This window comes from Daphnia pulex, chromosome 4 (assembly GCF_021134715.1).
Source record: "Daphnia pulex isolate KAP4 chromosome 4, ASM2113471v1".
Lineage (NCBI taxonomy): Eukaryota > Metazoa > Arthropoda > Branchiopoda > Diplostraca > Daphniidae > Daphnia > Daphnia pulex.
The window spans coordinates 1,395,998-1,412,975 of NC_060020.1; the positions used below are offsets into that span (position 1 = coordinate 1,395,998).

The 16,978-nt window shown below is 38.4% G+C and overlaps 8 protein-coding genes and 1 long non-coding RNA gene across 10 annotated transcripts; 4 read left to right on the plus strand and 5 right to left on the minus strand.

The window, feature by feature from the left end:
* Positions 1-12: 12 nt before the first annotated feature.
* LOC124192208 (UPF0547 protein C16orf87 homolog) lies at positions 13-965 on the minus strand. The gene is made up of 3 exons (XM_046585408.1): positions 767-965; positions 417-650; positions 13-360 (listed from the first exon to the last, which is right to left on the minus strand). The coding sequence occupies exons 1-3, from the start codon at positions 824-826 to the stop codon at positions 97-99; spliced, it is 558 nt and encodes a 185-aa protein (XP_046441364.1). The 5' UTR covers positions 827-965; the 3' UTR covers positions 13-96.
* A 163-nt stretch (positions 966-1,128) lies between these two features.
* On the plus strand, positions 1,129-2,503 carry LOC124192202. The gene has a single exon (XM_046585403.1). It carries the CDS (start codon positions 1,262-1,264, stop codon positions 2,282-2,284), a length of 1,023 nt encoding a protein of 340 aa, XP_046441359.1. The 5' UTR covers positions 1,129-1,261; the 3' UTR covers positions 2,285-2,503.
* LOC124192201 (presenilins-associated rhomboid-like protein, mitochondrial) lies at positions 2,397-6,607 on the minus strand. Of its 2 annotated transcripts, XM_046585402.1 has the most exons (9): positions 6,261-6,607; positions 3,595-3,717; positions 3,363-3,531; positions 3,202-3,297; positions 3,016-3,140; positions 2,841-2,942; positions 2,679-2,776; positions 2,513-2,616; positions 2,397-2,441 (listed from the first exon to the last, which is right to left on the minus strand). In XM_046585402.1, exons 1-8 carry the CDS (start codon positions 6,477-6,479, stop codon positions 2,520-2,522), a joined length of 1,029 nt encoding a protein of 342 aa, XP_046441358.1. In that variant the 5' UTR covers positions 6,480-6,607; the 3' UTR covers positions 2,397-2,441; positions 2,513-2,519. The 2 variants fall into 2 exon arrangements, with proteins under 2 accessions (XP_046441358.1, XP_046441357.1); XM_046585401.1 differs by having other exon boundaries at positions 2,423-2,616.
* On the minus strand, positions 5,683-6,212 carry LOC124192210. Its single transcript, XR_006873613.1, has 2 exons — positions 6,040-6,212; positions 5,683-5,941 (listed from the first exon to the last, which is right to left on the minus strand). It is a non-coding gene; the product is annotated as an uncharacterized LOC124192210 (long non-coding RNA).
* A 65-nt stretch (positions 6,608-6,672) lies between the features above and the next one.
* LOC124192206 (ubiquitin-conjugating enzyme E2-22 kDa-like) lies at positions 6,673-7,905 on the plus strand. The gene is made up of 5 exons (XM_046585407.1): positions 6,673-6,709; positions 6,822-7,003; positions 7,078-7,305; positions 7,362-7,533; positions 7,604-7,905. Exons 2-5 carry the CDS (start codon positions 6,941-6,943, stop codon positions 7,738-7,740), a joined length of 600 nt encoding a protein of 199 aa, XP_046441363.1. The 5' UTR covers positions 6,673-6,709; positions 6,822-6,940; the 3' UTR covers positions 7,741-7,905.
* A 592-nt stretch (positions 7,906-8,497) lies between these two features.
* LOC124192199 lies at positions 8,498-10,545 on the plus strand. Its single transcript, XM_046585398.1, has 5 exons — positions 8,498-9,417; positions 9,491-9,590; positions 9,651-9,823; positions 9,899-10,111; positions 10,175-10,545. Exons 1-5 carry the CDS (start codon positions 8,599-8,601, stop codon positions 10,505-10,507), a joined length of 1,638 nt encoding a protein of 545 aa, XP_046441354.1. The 5' UTR covers positions 8,498-8,598; the 3' UTR covers positions 10,508-10,545.
* LOC124192204 (SIN3-HDAC complex-associated factor-like) lies at positions 10,533-13,732 on the minus strand. The gene is made up of 6 exons (XM_046585405.1): positions 13,636-13,732; positions 12,955-13,123; positions 12,141-12,399; positions 11,698-11,851; positions 11,374-11,630; positions 10,533-11,313 (listed from the first exon to the last, which is right to left on the minus strand). Exons 3-6 carry the CDS (start codon positions 12,212-12,214, stop codon positions 11,007-11,009), a joined length of 792 nt encoding a protein of 263 aa, XP_046441361.1. The 5' UTR covers positions 12,215-12,399; positions 12,955-13,123; positions 13,636-13,732; the 3' UTR covers positions 10,533-11,006.
* Positions 13,733-13,798: 66 nt separating this feature from the next.
* On the minus strand, positions 13,799-15,201 carry LOC124192205 (ras-related protein Rab-21-like). The gene is made up of 6 exons (XM_046585406.1): positions 15,018-15,201; positions 14,907-14,959; positions 14,769-14,838; positions 14,589-14,686; positions 14,403-14,521; positions 13,799-14,329 (listed from the first exon to the last, which is right to left on the minus strand). Exons 1-6 carry the CDS (start codon positions 15,103-15,105, stop codon positions 14,119-14,121), a joined length of 639 nt encoding a protein of 212 aa, XP_046441362.1. The 5' UTR covers positions 15,106-15,201; the 3' UTR covers positions 13,799-14,118.
* A 56-nt stretch (positions 15,202-15,257) lies between these two features.
* On the plus strand, positions 15,258-16,974 carry LOC124192203 (GDP-fucose transporter 1-like). Its single transcript, XM_046585404.1, has 5 exons — positions 15,258-15,588; positions 15,647-15,854; positions 15,919-16,057; positions 16,129-16,215; positions 16,286-16,974. The coding sequence occupies exons 1-5, from the start codon at positions 15,458-15,460 to the stop codon at positions 16,780-16,782; spliced, it is 1,062 nt and encodes a 353-aa protein (XP_046441360.1). The 5' UTR covers positions 15,258-15,457; the 3' UTR covers positions 16,783-16,974.
* Positions 16,975-16,978: the final 4 nt, after the last annotated feature.

The window sequence follows — 16,978 nt, forward strand, 5'->3', positions numbered from 1 at the left end:
AAAGCAACACAGTTTCTTTTTTTTTAGAAAATAGCCAAATTGTTATATGTATTAAAATGGTCCAGACATAAATCATCATTTTGCATGAGAATGAAATCAAAAGATGGGGTTGACTGCAACAAGTTTACGATTAATTTCACATAGATTAATTCCCAAGCATAATTGTTTGTGGAGAGGGAGAACGGGACCAGCTTCATCATCTTCAATCTTCTTTTCATCATTATCTCCAGCACGAGTCCTCTTTCTCCTACGCCTTCCCCTGCCTCCTTTATTTCCAACTGTCTGGTCAAATTCGTCACCCAACAGATCATCTCTGTCTTCACTAACACTTGCTGCTAGTCTCTGTCTGGATGATTTAGGCTAAAGAAAAAAAGAATTTTAAAACCAATGAGTCTAAATTTAATGGAAAATATCACCTTCCGCTGCTTGTCATATTCTGAAGCATTGTAAAAATCTGGTTTATCTCTTTTAACCCTTTCTGTGCGCCTAATTCCAGATTGAGATCTTGATGATGTTGGTTCTGGAGGAGGAGGAGGACTGACACTAGTTTTTTTGTCATTTTCCTCTTTCATTCTGGACACTAATGCAGAGGATCTTCTTGCAACAAAAAAAATATGGCCACAAAGGCAATTTTTGCAAGCAACTGCCACCTTGAAAAAAAAAAATCAAATTTAAACAAATTGGTAATTGATTATCGTTTTTTTCACACAACACATTGATAACTAGCCACTTCTTATCTTGAAATACTTGACTTGATTCTTATTACATGTTTGGAACAAGATGGGCAATTTTTGGTGATGGCTTTATTATTCCCCTTTGGAGCCATGGTTTTCTTTTAACTTAACAATACAGCTGGAGTTTTTTGTAAAGATCCACTGTAATTAACGTTCTCAATCCCAACCGATAAACGGACAATAAACCTGGATAAATTACAAACTTAGGAGTCAAACATGGATCAATGTCAAAAAATGGTCTGCTAGAATCGTATACGTAGTGCCCCAGTCGCCCAATAGGCGTATGTTTGTGAAGGATAAAATTAGACAACGCGGATCGGGGGTGGAAATTTGCTCTTATAAGGGCATTGATTTAGATTTTTTTATGGTCAAAGATTTCTACAGTAATTTAAGATAGGTCTTCCTTTACCCGCATGTCACTTCCTGTGTACTATGTACAGACTTTTCTTCTTTGAACAAGAACATGAAACTCAGTCCACAATGAAAAATAGTATTTTTTTTTTTTTTTTGCTTGGATCCCGCGCGGAATGCGAACTCGACATTTCTATGTAAGGTTACGGCATAGAGGGCTAATTATAGACTGTTTTTTCGTATTGTGTATGGACTGGACCCATATGGGCATTGCTAAGCCATCCGCCGAGGTAGACGCATCTCCCTTTACTTCTCTTGCGGTAAATTTGGTTTTCTTCGCAAAAGCGTTTAGTCTAACATTTAAATTGAGTCTAAGTATGGCTAACATTTCAAGACCACGAAGTCGAAAGCGAGCCAAGGGTGAAATCTGCCACTTAGTTTCTCCTTCATCATCAACGTCGGTATCAGGAAACAACGGCGAACAACCATTGAATTTGTGTGTTCGGGATGAATCTTTGCCAGTGTTGCTTCATGGAACAATTACAGAGGAACAAGTGATCCGGAATCCGACCATTCGAAGACGGAAAAAACGCTCCGCTATCTTTCTCCCTCCGGAGAAGCTCGCCGATAACGACGTCTGTATTTGTAAATTTAAATTTGTTGCTGGCCACACGCCACGATTGCAAGAAAAGAAAATTCTTTCCCTTGATTCTGGCGGAAACTTTCGATTCTTCCCCGAGTTACAGCACCAGCAAAATCAAGAAAAACAACATCTGCAACAACAACAGGAAAAACGGAAGCAATTAGTCATTTCTTCAGTTGCTGTCCAACAGCCGCCAAATCAGCAAGTAAAGCCAATCCCTGATTTACTTCCAATTGATACTATCCGACCAACATGGTGTCCCCCACCTTCACCTACACCCAATAGTCCTCCTCTACTTCTCGCAACAACACCACCTCCTTCTTCGTTAGGCGCCAATCACAGCAACGGAAGAAGACTTTCACGACGTCAAAAGATGGAGCAGACCTTTGGGGACAAAGGATTTCTAATCCAAACACAACACGTTCCAGCTACGGAAGGATCTGCATTCTGCAAGTTTCGTCAGCTGAAAAAGTTTACTCGTTATTTGTATCGATCATGGCGGCATTATCTACCAGATGAAAACCCAACAGCTACTTCTCCTTCGATTGACGAATAGCTTTATAAAGCATCGTTAAACGAAGTAAAAATTCGGTCGGCGGACGGGACTGAATGCATATAGATTTCGAATGTGAATCCCTTTTCTTACCTTAAGTCATATCACTGCCACATGACAGAAACTGTGTGCTTCATTCGGTTCGTAAACACTTCTGCATCTGTGTAATATTACAATTGAATATTTTTTGTTGTCAACAAAATAAACACAGGGTGATATATATATATATACGTTATCATTAATCTGATTTGAATCCAGTTCGGAAATTGTGCCACATTTGTAAGAATTGAACTCGCTGATTCCATACGTCTCTTTGCCCCCAATGGCTCCAAAATCTGAGAAATTTCACCAGAGTAAGAATAATCCGATATTTATAGAAAATACTGAGGTTACTCACAGTCCAAACATGGCGCCACCCAAATGCGCGGCATGATCAAAAAGCTTCCACCGCATTATCAAGCCTACTGTATCGAAACAAAGAAGTGCCTTCAAACCCTAGAATAATGTATTTTTGTTAGAAAACGTTTTTCGTGGAGACAACAAAGCCAATAAAACTCACCGAATCTGCAGTGAAAGTGAATCCAGGAATAAAGGCTATTTGCAATAGGGCGTCGGGGTGTTGAGAACAAAAATAAGCAAGAACACCCATAATGGCTCCTGACTATAACATTTAAGATTATAAACAAATTTTAGGGGGCGGGAATTTTTAAAAACCGATTGAGATTTTGACTTACCGCTCCAAGGGAAATTCCAGGCATTCGCAACGCTGTCTTGAAGATGTGACTGGCCAATGATGATATCACACCGGCAGAAAGATAGAAAGCTAGAAATTGTTCTTTACCCATATAATGAGTAGTGGCTAAGAAATAATGTTGTTAAAGGAGATTTCTTTTCATTATGTTGCTTGAGGCTCACTGTACCATTCATGAAAGAATAAAGAACATACATGTTGGCTCCAAAATGCAAGAAAGAGTGATGAGAGAATGTTGAAAAGACCATCGGCCAGCAAACAGCTCCTTCAGGATTAAAAAAATATTAGTTATTAAAAATTTTTGATTCAACTTAATGTTAAGCTTATTACTTGCAAATGGATTAGAACAAAAATATGATATCATAAATTGTGTCAATGCTGGAATTCTCCAAGCTAACAAAACTGTTGTGTTGGCTAACAAGATGCAATAAAATAGTTTTTGCCCCTCAGTCATATTCTGGCTGTTCCACCAATGATTCATTTGGTTTCTGAAACTCCCCTGTAAGCATCAACAAATTAAATATAAGCACTAGTTTACAAATGATTGCTGGATGTCTATAACATTTTTAATATTATTCTGTTGTCTCTCAATCCAGTTATTAGCTTTTTGTTTGAATTGCAATGCTTTGCTCCTCATATTTTCATATTCCCAAATTGCACCCAAAGCAAAGCAGGATCCTGTAAACTTCAGAAGTAAAATAGGGTGTCCCTAAACTATGGACTTGGACAGTCCATTTTGGACTACTAAACTATGGACTTCGATCGAAAACTATGGACTTCACCAGATGGCGCTGCCTGTCCGAAACTATGGACTTAGGGACCTAAAATATGGACTTTAACCTGCAGAAACTATGGACTCCATCAGATGGCGTTATATCCGAAACACTGGACTTGGCGTCTAAAGTATGGACTTTAAATGTATAAACTTGGCTTTTAGATCCGAATATTTTCGCTTAAGTTTTAAACGGTTATATGAATATATCTTTTAATTAAATTTAAGCAAACCACAAATTCATTCTGAATGGTGTATTGCGAATATTAGGGGCTGTCCATATATTACGTAACGCGATGAGGGGGGGGAGGGGGTTGCAAAAAGTGTTACGAAATGTTACAGGGGGGAGGGGGGGAGTTTTGAAAACGTTACGTAGCAAGGCCGAAAATTTTTTTCAATTAAAAAAAGTTAAAACAGTGGCAAAAATATCGATTTCCCACGCTAAAATGTAACTAAAATGGTTCTTCTGTTTAGTTTTTTGTTTCCCACGAATAAACACAGGAAATACAATTCCCCTGAGTGCTGAGCTCGAGAAGCTAATGATCGAGCAAAGCCCTCAGGGGAATGTCGAAATAGGTTTTCAATGATTGTCGTCATTGCAGTTCAGACTTTGCGTTATGCCAGTCATCATTTAGCGAGCTCTTTTTCCAAACAAAATGGATAAAAACAAATTATATACTTCTCTTTTCCAATCGTACGTTGAGGCTCACCCTAAATACATGGCTTTAATCAAGAAAATTTTGTATTTTGTATTTTTTAATTCACCGGGGGGGGTTTTGTTTTTTGTTACGTAATTAGAAGGGGGGGTGTCTGTTTTTTTGTTACGATCCGTGACAAGGGGGGGAGGGGGGGTCCAAAAAGGTGAAAAATTGCGTTACGTAATATATGGACAGCCCCTTAATACACGATTTACAAGGTACATTTTGAACATTTCAAAAAAGGTTTTATTATTCTTGATTTGACATTTGAGAAACGAAATAAAACAAAGTCATTTAACGTTTAAATGCAAGATGAGCAATACCAGAGCACTTTTTTGCACTTGATGGCAGATTCGGGTATGTTCTCGCATTCCGGATGGAAATATTCTTTGCAAATGTTGCACTGTACCATAGCGTGAAATTTTTTAGGAAGGAGTTTATGAAATCCAAAGTCGGGCATCCGACACACACAGAAGAGGGGAATGGAAATTTGTTTCTTTGGTCTCCAATTTGAACGCGTTCGGAGTCCTTCGGTTGGAAAAGGAATGATTGCGCCGTCGGAAATGCATTTCATTAGATGGCAGCGCATTTGTGACCCATCAAACCTCAATTCAGATGGATTAAATGAAAATGCCAAGGCTGTCGCAAATGCGATGGCATATAATCCGCAACTTCCGCTTTCTTTTTGGCTTTCGCATTACCCATTATACCCATTATTTTTATCCCTTTATTTTTTTAAGATATGGTAGTGGTTTTGTTAATAATGGAGCTATTGATCTTTTAGGTACACAGTATGAACACATTTCTCAAAAGAGGGAATTAATTTTAAATGTGCTGCAGAACCGCTTATGTCTCTAAAGACTGTTCTTGCCCTATACGTTGTTTTATATAAAAGCAAAAGTCAATTTAAAAAAATGAGATCTTAAGTATGAATCAAAGATATAAAAAGCATAGCTCATCATCTGATAGAAAGCTTAAACCTATTAATTAAGCAAAAAAGATATGTAGCTCATGCTTCTCTTGCAGTTGGTGCTTTACTTGGACAACCCGAATTTTCAATTTTATCTTTAGAACCGGGTAAACTTAGTGAGAGTAATGTGGATATAGGAGGAAGGAATATTAGTTAAATTCGCAAATAGAAGCTTAAAGATATATAAGAGAAAAGAGATTTGGCCTTTAATTAACACGGAAAAACATCTTGTATTTAAACCGTTTTATAGATCGGATAAAGCAAGACAGCGAATTAATAAAAAATAATACTTTAGAAGAAATTAACAAAAAAATAGAATATTTTACAAAAATATATCCTACCGCCTACGGAATTCTACCAAGCAGTGTTCTGGCATTTGATACTATTATTATAATAAAAAACTATGAACCAAACAAATTTTTGCTTTAAAAAAGTAAGTGTCCCGCCAGCTCTAGAAAGCTCGTGGCTTCTTGTAGTTTATTGAACGGACGTTAAATATATAAAACAAAAAAATGATAGAACGATTCGTAGTTTATGTTTTACGTTGAATTTGGATAAAGTCCATACTTTTCAGGAAAAGTCCATAGTTTAGTATGGCCATTGGTGGAGCGTTCAGGTTCTAAAATATGGACTTTGACAGGCAGCGCCATCTGGTGAAGTCCATAGTTTTCGATCGAAGTCCATAGTTTAGTAGTCCAAAATGGACTGTCCAAGTCCATAGTTTAGGGACACCCAGTAAAATACATGTTATTAATTATTCATAAGTAATATTTAAAGAAAGTAAATACCCCAGTTGTAAACAAAACTGGCCCAAACAAACGTCCTTTGCCTTCGGGTGATACATTCGGTTTTGAAGGTGTCAATTCTACTCGCGATTGCAATCTTGAGGAGCCTCCTCGACCAGTCCATTTACCACCTTTAAAGACAATTTGGTGTAGATTTCCCTTCTTAAAAGACAATAGAGTTCGCCTGCTAACTTCACTTTGAAACCTATGCACGGACAGCATTTTGATGAGTTTTAAATAGGAAAAATCTTCCTTATCATTATCATTCGAAAACTAACATCAACTATTTATAGTCAAGCAGACCATAGCATAGAGCCATCAGCCATAGAGTAGACCAAGCAGACGACAGCCACGAATAAATACCCCAAAAAAATTTCAGCAAAGAAAGGAAGAAATCAAGAAAGTGATTTGATCTAAAAAAGAGATAACAATTAAATCTTCCTATAATTAGGGTATGTTTCATTTTTAAATATTTTTATTAGGTTTGAAAAATGAAAACCGTACCAATTTGATTTGTGATTTCTAAAATTTTCCCGTTAGGCCTATTATACTTCTTCTCACCAGGTGGTGTGGGAGAACAAATACAGAAGAAATTATCGGTACGTAACGAAATATCTCCTGGATTGCAAATTACTGTAAAAGTCGCAAATCAAAGTTTGATTGAAGATTGAATAACCCAAGTCATGGCAAACATCGCTGTGCAACGTATTAAACGAGAGTTGAAAGAAGTTTTAAACAGTGATGAGGTAATCGTAACATTTAAAATACAATTTTTTAAAATGACTTTTAAAAACATCATTACGCATTCTATTTCTGATAGGTCGCAAGGTGTTCTATCCATGTTGAACTGGTCGGCGAAAGTTTTGCTGAATTGAAGGGAGAGATAGCTGGTCCACCTGATACTCCATATGAAGGTGCAAGATTCCAATTAGAAATCAAGATTCCTGAGACATATCCTTTTAACCCTCCCAAAGTTCGGTTTGTCACCAAAATTTGGCATCCGAATGTTTCTTCAGTAACTGGAGCTATCTGCCTTGACATTCTAAAAGTAATTTCTTAATAAATAAGTTAAAATAGTTCTTAATGCCATGTATGTCAATATAGCATCAATGGGCTGCAGCTATGACTCTACGAACTGTCCTCTTATCTTTGCAAGCATTATTGGCCTCCCCAGAACCAGATGATCCTCAAGATGCAGTAGTTGCCCGACAATGCAAAGATAAGCCTCAGATTTTTCAGCTCACAGCTCAACACTGGGCAAATGCTTATGCAGGAGGTGGGTGAACAAGAACATGTCAATTACTTTTACCTGAATGGGATTTTAGTTCCTTAATTGTCTCAACTAGGTCCTTCCGTTAATCCTGACTATGAGAACAAAATTCGGCGACTAAAAGATCTTGGTGTAACAGAAATGAACGCACGAGCATCACTTTCCTCGTGTGACTGGGATTTAGAACGCGCAACTGAACAGATCTTTAGTTAGTGATTTACATCGTTTTAAGCCCTTTTTTACGTAAGCAAAATGTTATTGCCTACAGTTTTGTGAGTGAATGGCTGAGGTGTTTGATCAATTTATGAAATTTTTTGCTTTCTATAATGGTCTTTATTGTCATATCTTTAGATTAAATATAAGTTGAACTAAATTCTACTATGCATCTACCTCTTTAATAAAAATCACTAAGCACAATACTAAACGGGAGTTACAGCTACACTATTTTCTAATGGTTGCTTGTGAAGTTGTGAGTAACATTAAATATCAGTTAAGACAGTTTTAACGGCAAGGAAACACACATTCCAGCAGGGTTAGTTTTTTGTATAAAATATGAATACAGATTTCTATAGTAATACTTCTGTTTGTGCGGTTCAATATTCGCAATAGAAACATTGACTTTATACGAAGCCAGGAGCCCGCGCTTGTTAATTAATTGTTGAAGAAATTATTTTATACCTTGTTCATGTGTTTTTAGTTTTTACATCAATGTACTAACTATCGATTCTAGATTGATTTTAGACCAAACAAATAATTGTGAATGATAAATTAATTTAAAATGCGTTATCTTTTGTAGAACGGGCTCTCACGAATAAATATTCACTGCTTCAGACTCTCAGCTCTTTGCTTGATATAATTACTAGCATATCTTATGTGAATATGAATATGTTTGTAATTAATTAACTAATTATAAGTTTTTTCGGTTTTTTGTGCCAAAAAGTAAATTTGCTTATCCGTATCCGCTGATTAGTAGCATCCTGCTAATATAACAAGTTTGAATTTTTAGTCTGCTACAATGGCGCGGAATTGACATTTCTTGTGTTTGTTTTCTAAACAGTCTTAAATTTTATAATGAAATTTCATGAGTGGAATACAACAAATTCCAAGTGCCTTTTTTATTCTAATCCTAACCACATGCAATCCTTTACTTTCTCTGGAAATTCCTATAATGTGACAAACAGCTCATTCTTGGGGAAATGTGATCAACAAGGCAAATCATCTCTCCTTGAAGCTTTGTGTAAGGTGTTCCAAACCAACACTTCCAGCCTCAACTCTCCATTTCACAAGCTAAATCAAGATGAGTTCCTTAAAGTTAAGACATCACTTTCCCACTACAAGTCATGTTTACCAGCTACAGAAACTGCCGAATGGTTTATAGAGAGTGGAGAAAGTTCAAATTGTTTAATGCCACAGGCCGAAGCAACAAAAGAAAGACTTGTTTGCTATTTCCTGACAAAACAACGCAAGGTTGTGGGAAAATTTGTAGTCAGTAATGCTGAAAACAAACTTATTATTCCAAGAAAGTCAGTTGATAAGGGAAATAGCAATCTTCAGTTGCTTAAGAACATGAACCAATTATCCAGTGCAACAATCAAAGATAGATACAAGGCTCCATTTAATCACTCTAATTTGAGTGATATTGAATTCACATCCAGCCGGTTGCAGATTTTTGGTGTTGTCACAGCTGTGAATAAACTTCCAACAAAGACAACAAGCTCCTGGCATTCTCTAATTTGCATTTCAGACCCATCTCTCATCATGATTGCATCTGGTGATGAAGAAGAAGAGGATAAAGCCCCTGGTGAGTTCAAAATGTCCCTATTCTTCAATACATTAGAAGATCATCCAGAATTCCATCGAGGTGATGTCGTTCGATTTACCAATGTCAAGGTAAGGTATTTATATTAAATTGCATTTAAGCTAGGTTGAATGTTATTTTTATCTTGCAATGATTTCACCACAGATAGAGACTCATAAAAATCGTTGTGATGGACGGGTCTTCAACAAAACAGATGTCACCGTCTATTGTCATCCTGATAGTAAAGCACCTGTTCTCCGCGAAAGTAATATCTGAGCTCTATCATTCAAGTATTTAATTAATAATGTCGTGTATCTCGTTCTAGATTTTGATGACCGAGCAGCCGTTGTTCGCGTTTTGAGCCACTGGTGGACGTTAAACCATCGGTTTTTCGACTATGTCACGCCACATCCAATTTATCATCTTCTTTCCAGATATCCAGGCATTCGTACTTTTAGGGAATTATCTGATGAACTCATCTGCGACTTGTATTGCCAAGTATATCATTCAAACCTGGATGGATTCTTTTTTTTTGAAAGAAAATTATCAATGTCAAAATTGTATTTTTTCTAGGTAGTCAGTATATCGGATGACTCTTCAGATTTAAATTTTTTGTGCGTTCGAGACGGCACTATTTTTACACTCCAAAAGCAACCCACGGCTAATCAGTCTGAACCAGAGATCGAGCAAATTAACACCGACCCAAATGAGAGAAAACCTTCTTTCGGGTTCTTAGGACTCGCCATTTTTGAACCCGAACACTGGAAAACAATCAAAACACAAAACGTAGTCCCGTTACTAAATTTTGTCCAATTCAATTCGAATTAATTACTTAATAATTCTTTACAGATTTTTGTGAACGATTACGTGATTATGCGTGAAGTAAAAGTAGTCTTTTTGACTGAGGAGACGTTGGCCAACTTACGATCCTATTACGCCTACCACCATCCGTGTGTTTTGTTCCGTCCGGCTGGCGATAAAGTAAAGAAAATTTCGGCCAATCATCACGAAGCGTACAAGATCCGTGCTCGCTTGCACCGCCTTCCCGATGAATTGGAAAAGATGGATAGCTGGAAGTTCCCTTCACAAATTGAAGAAAAAGTACCTGAAGACCCTCTTTTAGTCCGGTTAAATGACTCTTCCGTACAAATGAACATTCTGAAAAGATTGAAACGTTCTTGAAATTACAGTAATAAATAGAAGCGAATTTTGGTACGATACTTGTTCGTTTATTGCAGCATTGCATTAACAAACGTTGTAGAAAACACACAACCACGACTATTGATTAATTAAGCTGCACAGAGTACAGTGACGCGCACAGAGCCATTTTTTTTTATTTATTTTTGTTTGTCTTATTTTGTAAAGTACGTGAGACGTAAAGTGTTAATTATTAAATTTAAACATTTGAACTAATTTGTGTTTGTTCTCTTTGGGAGAGAGAAAAAAGACCAACCACACGATACTAGATGAACACTGGGATGGGTTTTGGGCATTTTTTGTTTTTGTAACGAAATTGAACTATTAAAAGCCGAATTCCTTTTTTTCTTTTTGTAAAAGAAGGAATGGCCCGTCAAAGAAATTGGGGTCTATTGTTCATTTTGGATTAAAAAATTCAGGTTTGGGTTTTTTTTCGCGTCGCGGAAGGAGGAAGCGCGCCTAAATTTAAAAATTTAAATTGTTACTAAAATGCGGCCGGTACTGCCATTTTGGAATGGCCGTTTTGGCTCTCAAACGGCTGGTCAAACTCTGCCGTTTCTGGTTCTGAATCGCATCCACTCCCCTTGTCGGTGTCCACCTTGTAATGGATTTGTGACGACGAGGCAACAGGCGAATCGCTACTAGAAGGACTGGCTCCTCCGCTGGGCGAAGATGAACTGATTGATTCTTCACGACTTGACCGACGAGCCAAACACGGTCGAAAATTATTTGTGTCGATCACGATGGCGTTCATCGGGCCACGGAAAATGGTTCCGCAACAAACAGTTTCTCTGTAAAATCATTATTACAAAATTAATTCTTGTCTTAAAATCAATTCAAGCGAAACTCACCTGTGCCACAACTGAGGGTCGAGAAAACTAGGCATCTGGTTTTCTATTTTGGTTATTATTTTACTGCGAGTGCGATTCCAGTGTTTTTCTTCTCGTTTTTCTCGACGTTTCTTGCGAATTACTTTGGAGACTAATTTTATGTCGTCATCATCATCGCCGTCGTCAACACCTCCTTCCTCTTCATCTTCAGGCTGGTTAGCCTTTTGCACTATAGATATTTTAGGACGGACTTTGGTATTGGCCCGGGCATCGACTACCTGCAACATTGAATATCCAATGAATGTAAAATTTCTTAATGCATTTTTTTAATTTGATCAAACTGACATGGCCCCAGTGCCGCAGCAATCCGGTCGGGAGCTTGCGAAAGCGTTTAACAAGTAAGACGCAAGCGTTACAAATGTCACCCGAGCGTTCCTCTTCCAGGTGAAAACAAGCTTCGAAATACGGCTGATATTTCCCAGAATCGGTAAACCTGGAACTGTTGGATTTGAAGAAATAAACATTTTTATTTTTTTCAAAATAGATGCAACTCAAATTCGGTTTTGTCCGCTAGAGTGCGTTCCAGTCGAATTCGGGTCACGAACCGTAACCATCCCCTCCGCTTCTCTTCCCCAAAAAGGGGCGGAGTGAAGGGGTGTTTTTATCGATCATAGCTGCTGGTTCGCTTCTTCTTCTTCTCTCCCTTTCACAACGGACGTAGCCACCAATCAACTTGATCGGGTCCGCGATACACAAAATGAAATCAAAATTGCGCGATCAATATTCACCTGCTGGATTTTGCACGGCAAATGCAGCAGCCCGTCCCCGAACGGTAGATTTTTGGTTTGTGAAAACTGAACATTTTCTTATTTTTCCGCGGTCGAATTGGATGATGACTGGGTTTCTTGTTCGACAAATTGTTGTCGACAGTCTCCGAAGACTCCAGCCTTGTAACGAAATTCCTTCCTAAAAATAAATTCTAAAAGTCGAATAGTTTCGGGTTCGAAACTGCTGGGTTCTGTAGTGCATCTCTCGCTTCCGGAACGCCTGAACAAAAATTTGGGGAAAGTTAAAAAAGAAAATAAAAAGTTGTTTCACCATTTTAACATGCGCTAGTAGAGGGGGGAGACATTGTCCCTAGGAGGGGAGGGAGAAAATACATAATAATGAGATTGAACGTTGGGACAAAGTGCGTGCACAGCACACACACAGTACACCACACACAAAGTCTCTCACTCCAACAGCTCGGTCTCATGACGACTTTTATTTTTCATTGGGCCTACACATACGGACCACTTCCTTGTTTTCATCCGAATTTCTTTCATTGTCTCTCTTTTCTACTACCCCAAAACAAAAATGATGAACGTAACTAACCACGACCCATTTTCAGTCGCCATATTTTATATTTTGATAGACTCTTGATTTTTCCCATCCCGTAGGGTAGGTTTCTCCGAAGCGTGTCGGACGAAAGCCATGTCAACCCTCTACTTCCTTAGTTACTGAATTTTTTGGTGGGGGAAACGATGCAGTTTTAAAACAAGCCATAACCGAATTGAAGGACGATCAATGAAAAACTATTTTTAGATGATTGTAAAATCTTACCTGTTAAAGATAAGGTCCCTTAAACCAGTTCGAGAGATGGCACACGACGAGTGAATGCGTGGAAGTTTGTTTGGTGACTGAGTTACGTGAGCAGGGTTGAACAACCCCTGAGCTCCTGCTCCTGCTAGTACACAGCTCTACCCAAGGCCGAAATGGCCTAAAAAGAACCCTACATATGGAGGGAGAGAGAGAGAGAGAGAAGGTTCTCCGGGTTGTTATAATAGTAGGAAGGGGAGGGAGGGAGGAGCTGCATACCCTCGACGCTATCTCTCCTCCGTTCACAGGGGGAGGAAGGGGAGGTTGTTGGGAGTGCCAGAGAGGCGGCCATTGAGGTTACTCGACTCAATATCGTTTAATTTCTATGAAATTAACAGAAGAATAATCAGCGGCAATTGAAAGAAGCACGTGCGGAAGTGCTTGAGCCGCGTTCAAATCGCCGCCAATTTTTCTCTATTTTGCAAACAAACCGCGAAACGCCAGATGCCAAAACAATGCCATCTAGCGATTAGTTCCCGCATGACTGGCGTAGCTATGTGTTTAGCTTTAGGGGCTGAACCTTTGCTCGACCAAGAGGGAGGGGAGAAGAAGAACGAACGAAAATATACACACACACACACCACAATATTTCTAAAAAGAGAAAACAGCCCAAGACCGGTTTCGCTTCGGTCTTGAAACCCTTACCAAATGAAACGAAGGGACGATCTGGTCTTCCTGGGCCGTAGTAATAATGACGGGCGGAGGGATCGTTCATTCACCTTTCGGACAACCTTGGCCCTGTAAACAAAACAACAAAAAAGGAAGGCAAAAGTTATTCTTAGTTTAAGAGTGCGTTATACAGAGAGCGAACTGTTATTGTATCTGTATTTGAGGTTTTCATTTTTTAAAAATAATACAACATTCCATCAGATAATTACAAAAGAAAAAAGAAATCCCGTCACAAGAGTGACTATATAACGACCTGATTGCTCATTCGCCAACAATTTTCTTGACACGGATAATGCGACACCACAATCACCATGACTCTAGAGAACATTTTTCCGAAACTCTAGTTTTTTTACAATTAACTTGAGGGGTGAAACGGAAAAAAAGAATTATAACAAGGAAACGTTCATTTAATAATAAGTAGAAGCGTGTGTGTGTGAGAGATAGAGGAATAAAACGATACTAGCAACAAGATTTTTTGGGGGCGAGACTATCGTCAACAATAACCACTTCTGGATTGCGATTACTAGTCAAGTTTGTGGAACTATTGAGTTCATTCTGACTCTCTGCCATCCTCAAAAGCTGCTGAGTTACGTCCAAGAATAATTCCTCAATGCCTCGATTCGTCTTGGCCGAAGTCTGGTAATGTGTAGCACCAACCGATTTGGAATACCTTTTTTGTATAGGCAAAGGGGTTGGAAATGTTGATTAAGTAAACTGATGATTGAATATGACATGTATCTTACTCTAAGGCTTCTTCTGCTGGAACATTTCTTTCCTTATCCAAGTCTATTTTGTTTCCAACAATTGCCAAAACTACTTTGTCTCCTAGAATCCTTCTCAGTTCTTTAACCCAGTTTTGAACCTTTCAATGAGAAAACAATTGCATTGCATACACACTCTTCATTTGAAATAATATTTGACTATACTACCTTTACAAAGGAATCTTGGTCAGTGATGTCATAAACAAGGATGGCAGCATGAGAATCTCTGTAGTAGATGGGTCCCAATGCATGAAATCTTTCTTGACCTTAATAAACAAACAAACAATCACAAGTGTTGAAGAAATTTTCTAGACTACATTTGATTGATAAGATGTCATCTGTATTTACCAGCTGTATCCCAAATGGCCAGAGTCACTCTTTGTCCTTCCAGGTTAATTTTTTTAGTCAAGAAGGAGGCCTTTGAATTGAATCCAATTAATGTTTCATTGTCATTTGAAAAACATCAAATTTTATGAAATAACTTACTTGAATTGTTGAGAAATGTTTTTCGTGAAACTTATCTTCGACATATCTGAGGACTAGTCATTCAAATTAGTCCTCGCAAAATGTCATTCAAAATATCAATTTTAAACTTACCAAGAGAAGTTTTGCCGACGCAACCTTCACCGAGAAGTACAATTTTAAAATGTAATTGACCAAGGTTTGAACGAAAGTTACTCGACATATTTAAAACCTTTCATGAAATTAGCTGGTAACAGGATTTCCTTGCTCAATCACGATTAATTACAGAAAGTGGTCTGCTATCCGTTGACCGCGCCATCTACCAAAGGGAGATTTTATTACGTAAAAGGAGCAACAGCGTCATCTGCAATCGGTTCAAAACAATGGGTCGGAACTCAGCCCATTATGCACAGATGTTTGCCACATGTACACAAAAACATAAAGACAACCATTATTCTCTGTGAACTTAACGACTGCTGTCATTCCTTCGAATTTCCCAGGAAAATCCCTAAAAAGCCTAGTAGTATCTAAAACTGGGCTGGTAAAGGGTTGGACACAAGTTCGTTCCGTTTTTGATGTATCCACGTCAGCACTCGTCTTTAACAATCAGTTCTCCTAGTTTCAAGAGAAAGATGGAAAAAGCTACAGCTGAAGAATCCCTTTTAAAGAAATACCTGAAAATATTTGCAGTTGTCTCAGCATATTGGTAAGATTAATTTTATGAATCGGGAACTGTCAGGGCTTAATTTTTCTTAATTTTCTAGGGCCGTGTCTATATCATTGGTGTTCATTAACAAGGCCTTGCTGAGCGGAAGTACAAATGGAACCACAGTTGACGCTCCTTTGTTTGTCACATGGTTTCAATGTGTCGTTACAGTTGGTCTATGTGTTTTCCTAGCATGTGGAGCCAAATTTTTCCCTAGTTTGGGTAAATTTCCAGAACTTGGTTTGGACGTACAAATTATGCTCAAGGTATTCATTGCTGTCAGACTCTTGTCTCTTTGTGGCATTTATTTGATCTCTTGTTCATATTCAGGTTCTTCCATTATCTTTGGTGTTTGTGGCCATGATTTCCTTTAACAACTTGTGCCTGAAATATGTTGGTGTAGCATTCTACTACATTGGGAGATCCCTCACCACAGTATTCAATGTTTTGATGACATGGGTTTTATTGGGTGAGATCAACTCCTGTCGTCGGTTGTTTAAAATCTAAAAGTAAAATTTTTTTATTTCTTTTGCGTTATAGGCGAAAGGACATCTTTTAGTGCCCTTGTCTGTTGTGCCATTATTGTCGGAGGTTTTTGGCTCGGTGTCGACCAAGAGGGCGTAGCCGGTGGGTCAATGAACTGTTGGAATTTCCCTTTTAAAACTTGAAAACTTGGCTAAATCATTTTATTATGCAGGATCTCTATCGATTTCGGGGACTATCTACGGGGTGCTAGCCTCTCTCTTCGTGTCGCTCAATTCCATTTACACAAAAAAAGTGTTGCCATTCGTGGATCAAAGCATTTGGTTGCTGGGTTATTACAACAATTTGAATGCCTGTCTCCTCTTTTTGCCGTTGATGCTGCTCAATGGGGAATTACCGACGTTGATATCTTTCCAAGGCTATGGCAACCTCACGTTCTGGTCCATGATGGTAGCTGGAGGTGTTTTTGGTTTTGCCATCGGCTACGTTACTGGTCTCCAGATTCAAGTGACCTCACCTCTCACACACAACATCTCCGGTACAGCCAAAGCTTGCGCACAGACGGTGCTGGCCACCTACTGGTACAGCGAAGTTAAACCTTTCCTTTGGTGGATATCCAATTGGGTGGTACTCTTCGGCAGCGCCGCCTACACCAGGGTCCGCCAGCAAGAGATGGAGAAGAATCACAAAGCTAAAGTGATTGCATCTTAATACATTTTCTATTTTGGAAGTTACTTGTTAATGAGCTTATTATTATTTTCCTTCCAATTATGACACTATTAGCCTATTGCATATTTTTTTTTTCAATGTTGACGTTCTCCGTCCCAATCAAAAAGAAAACACACGTCTAGGAGATGCTCATTAATTAATGATAATTACAAATGATTTTTTGAAACATTCTAAGATA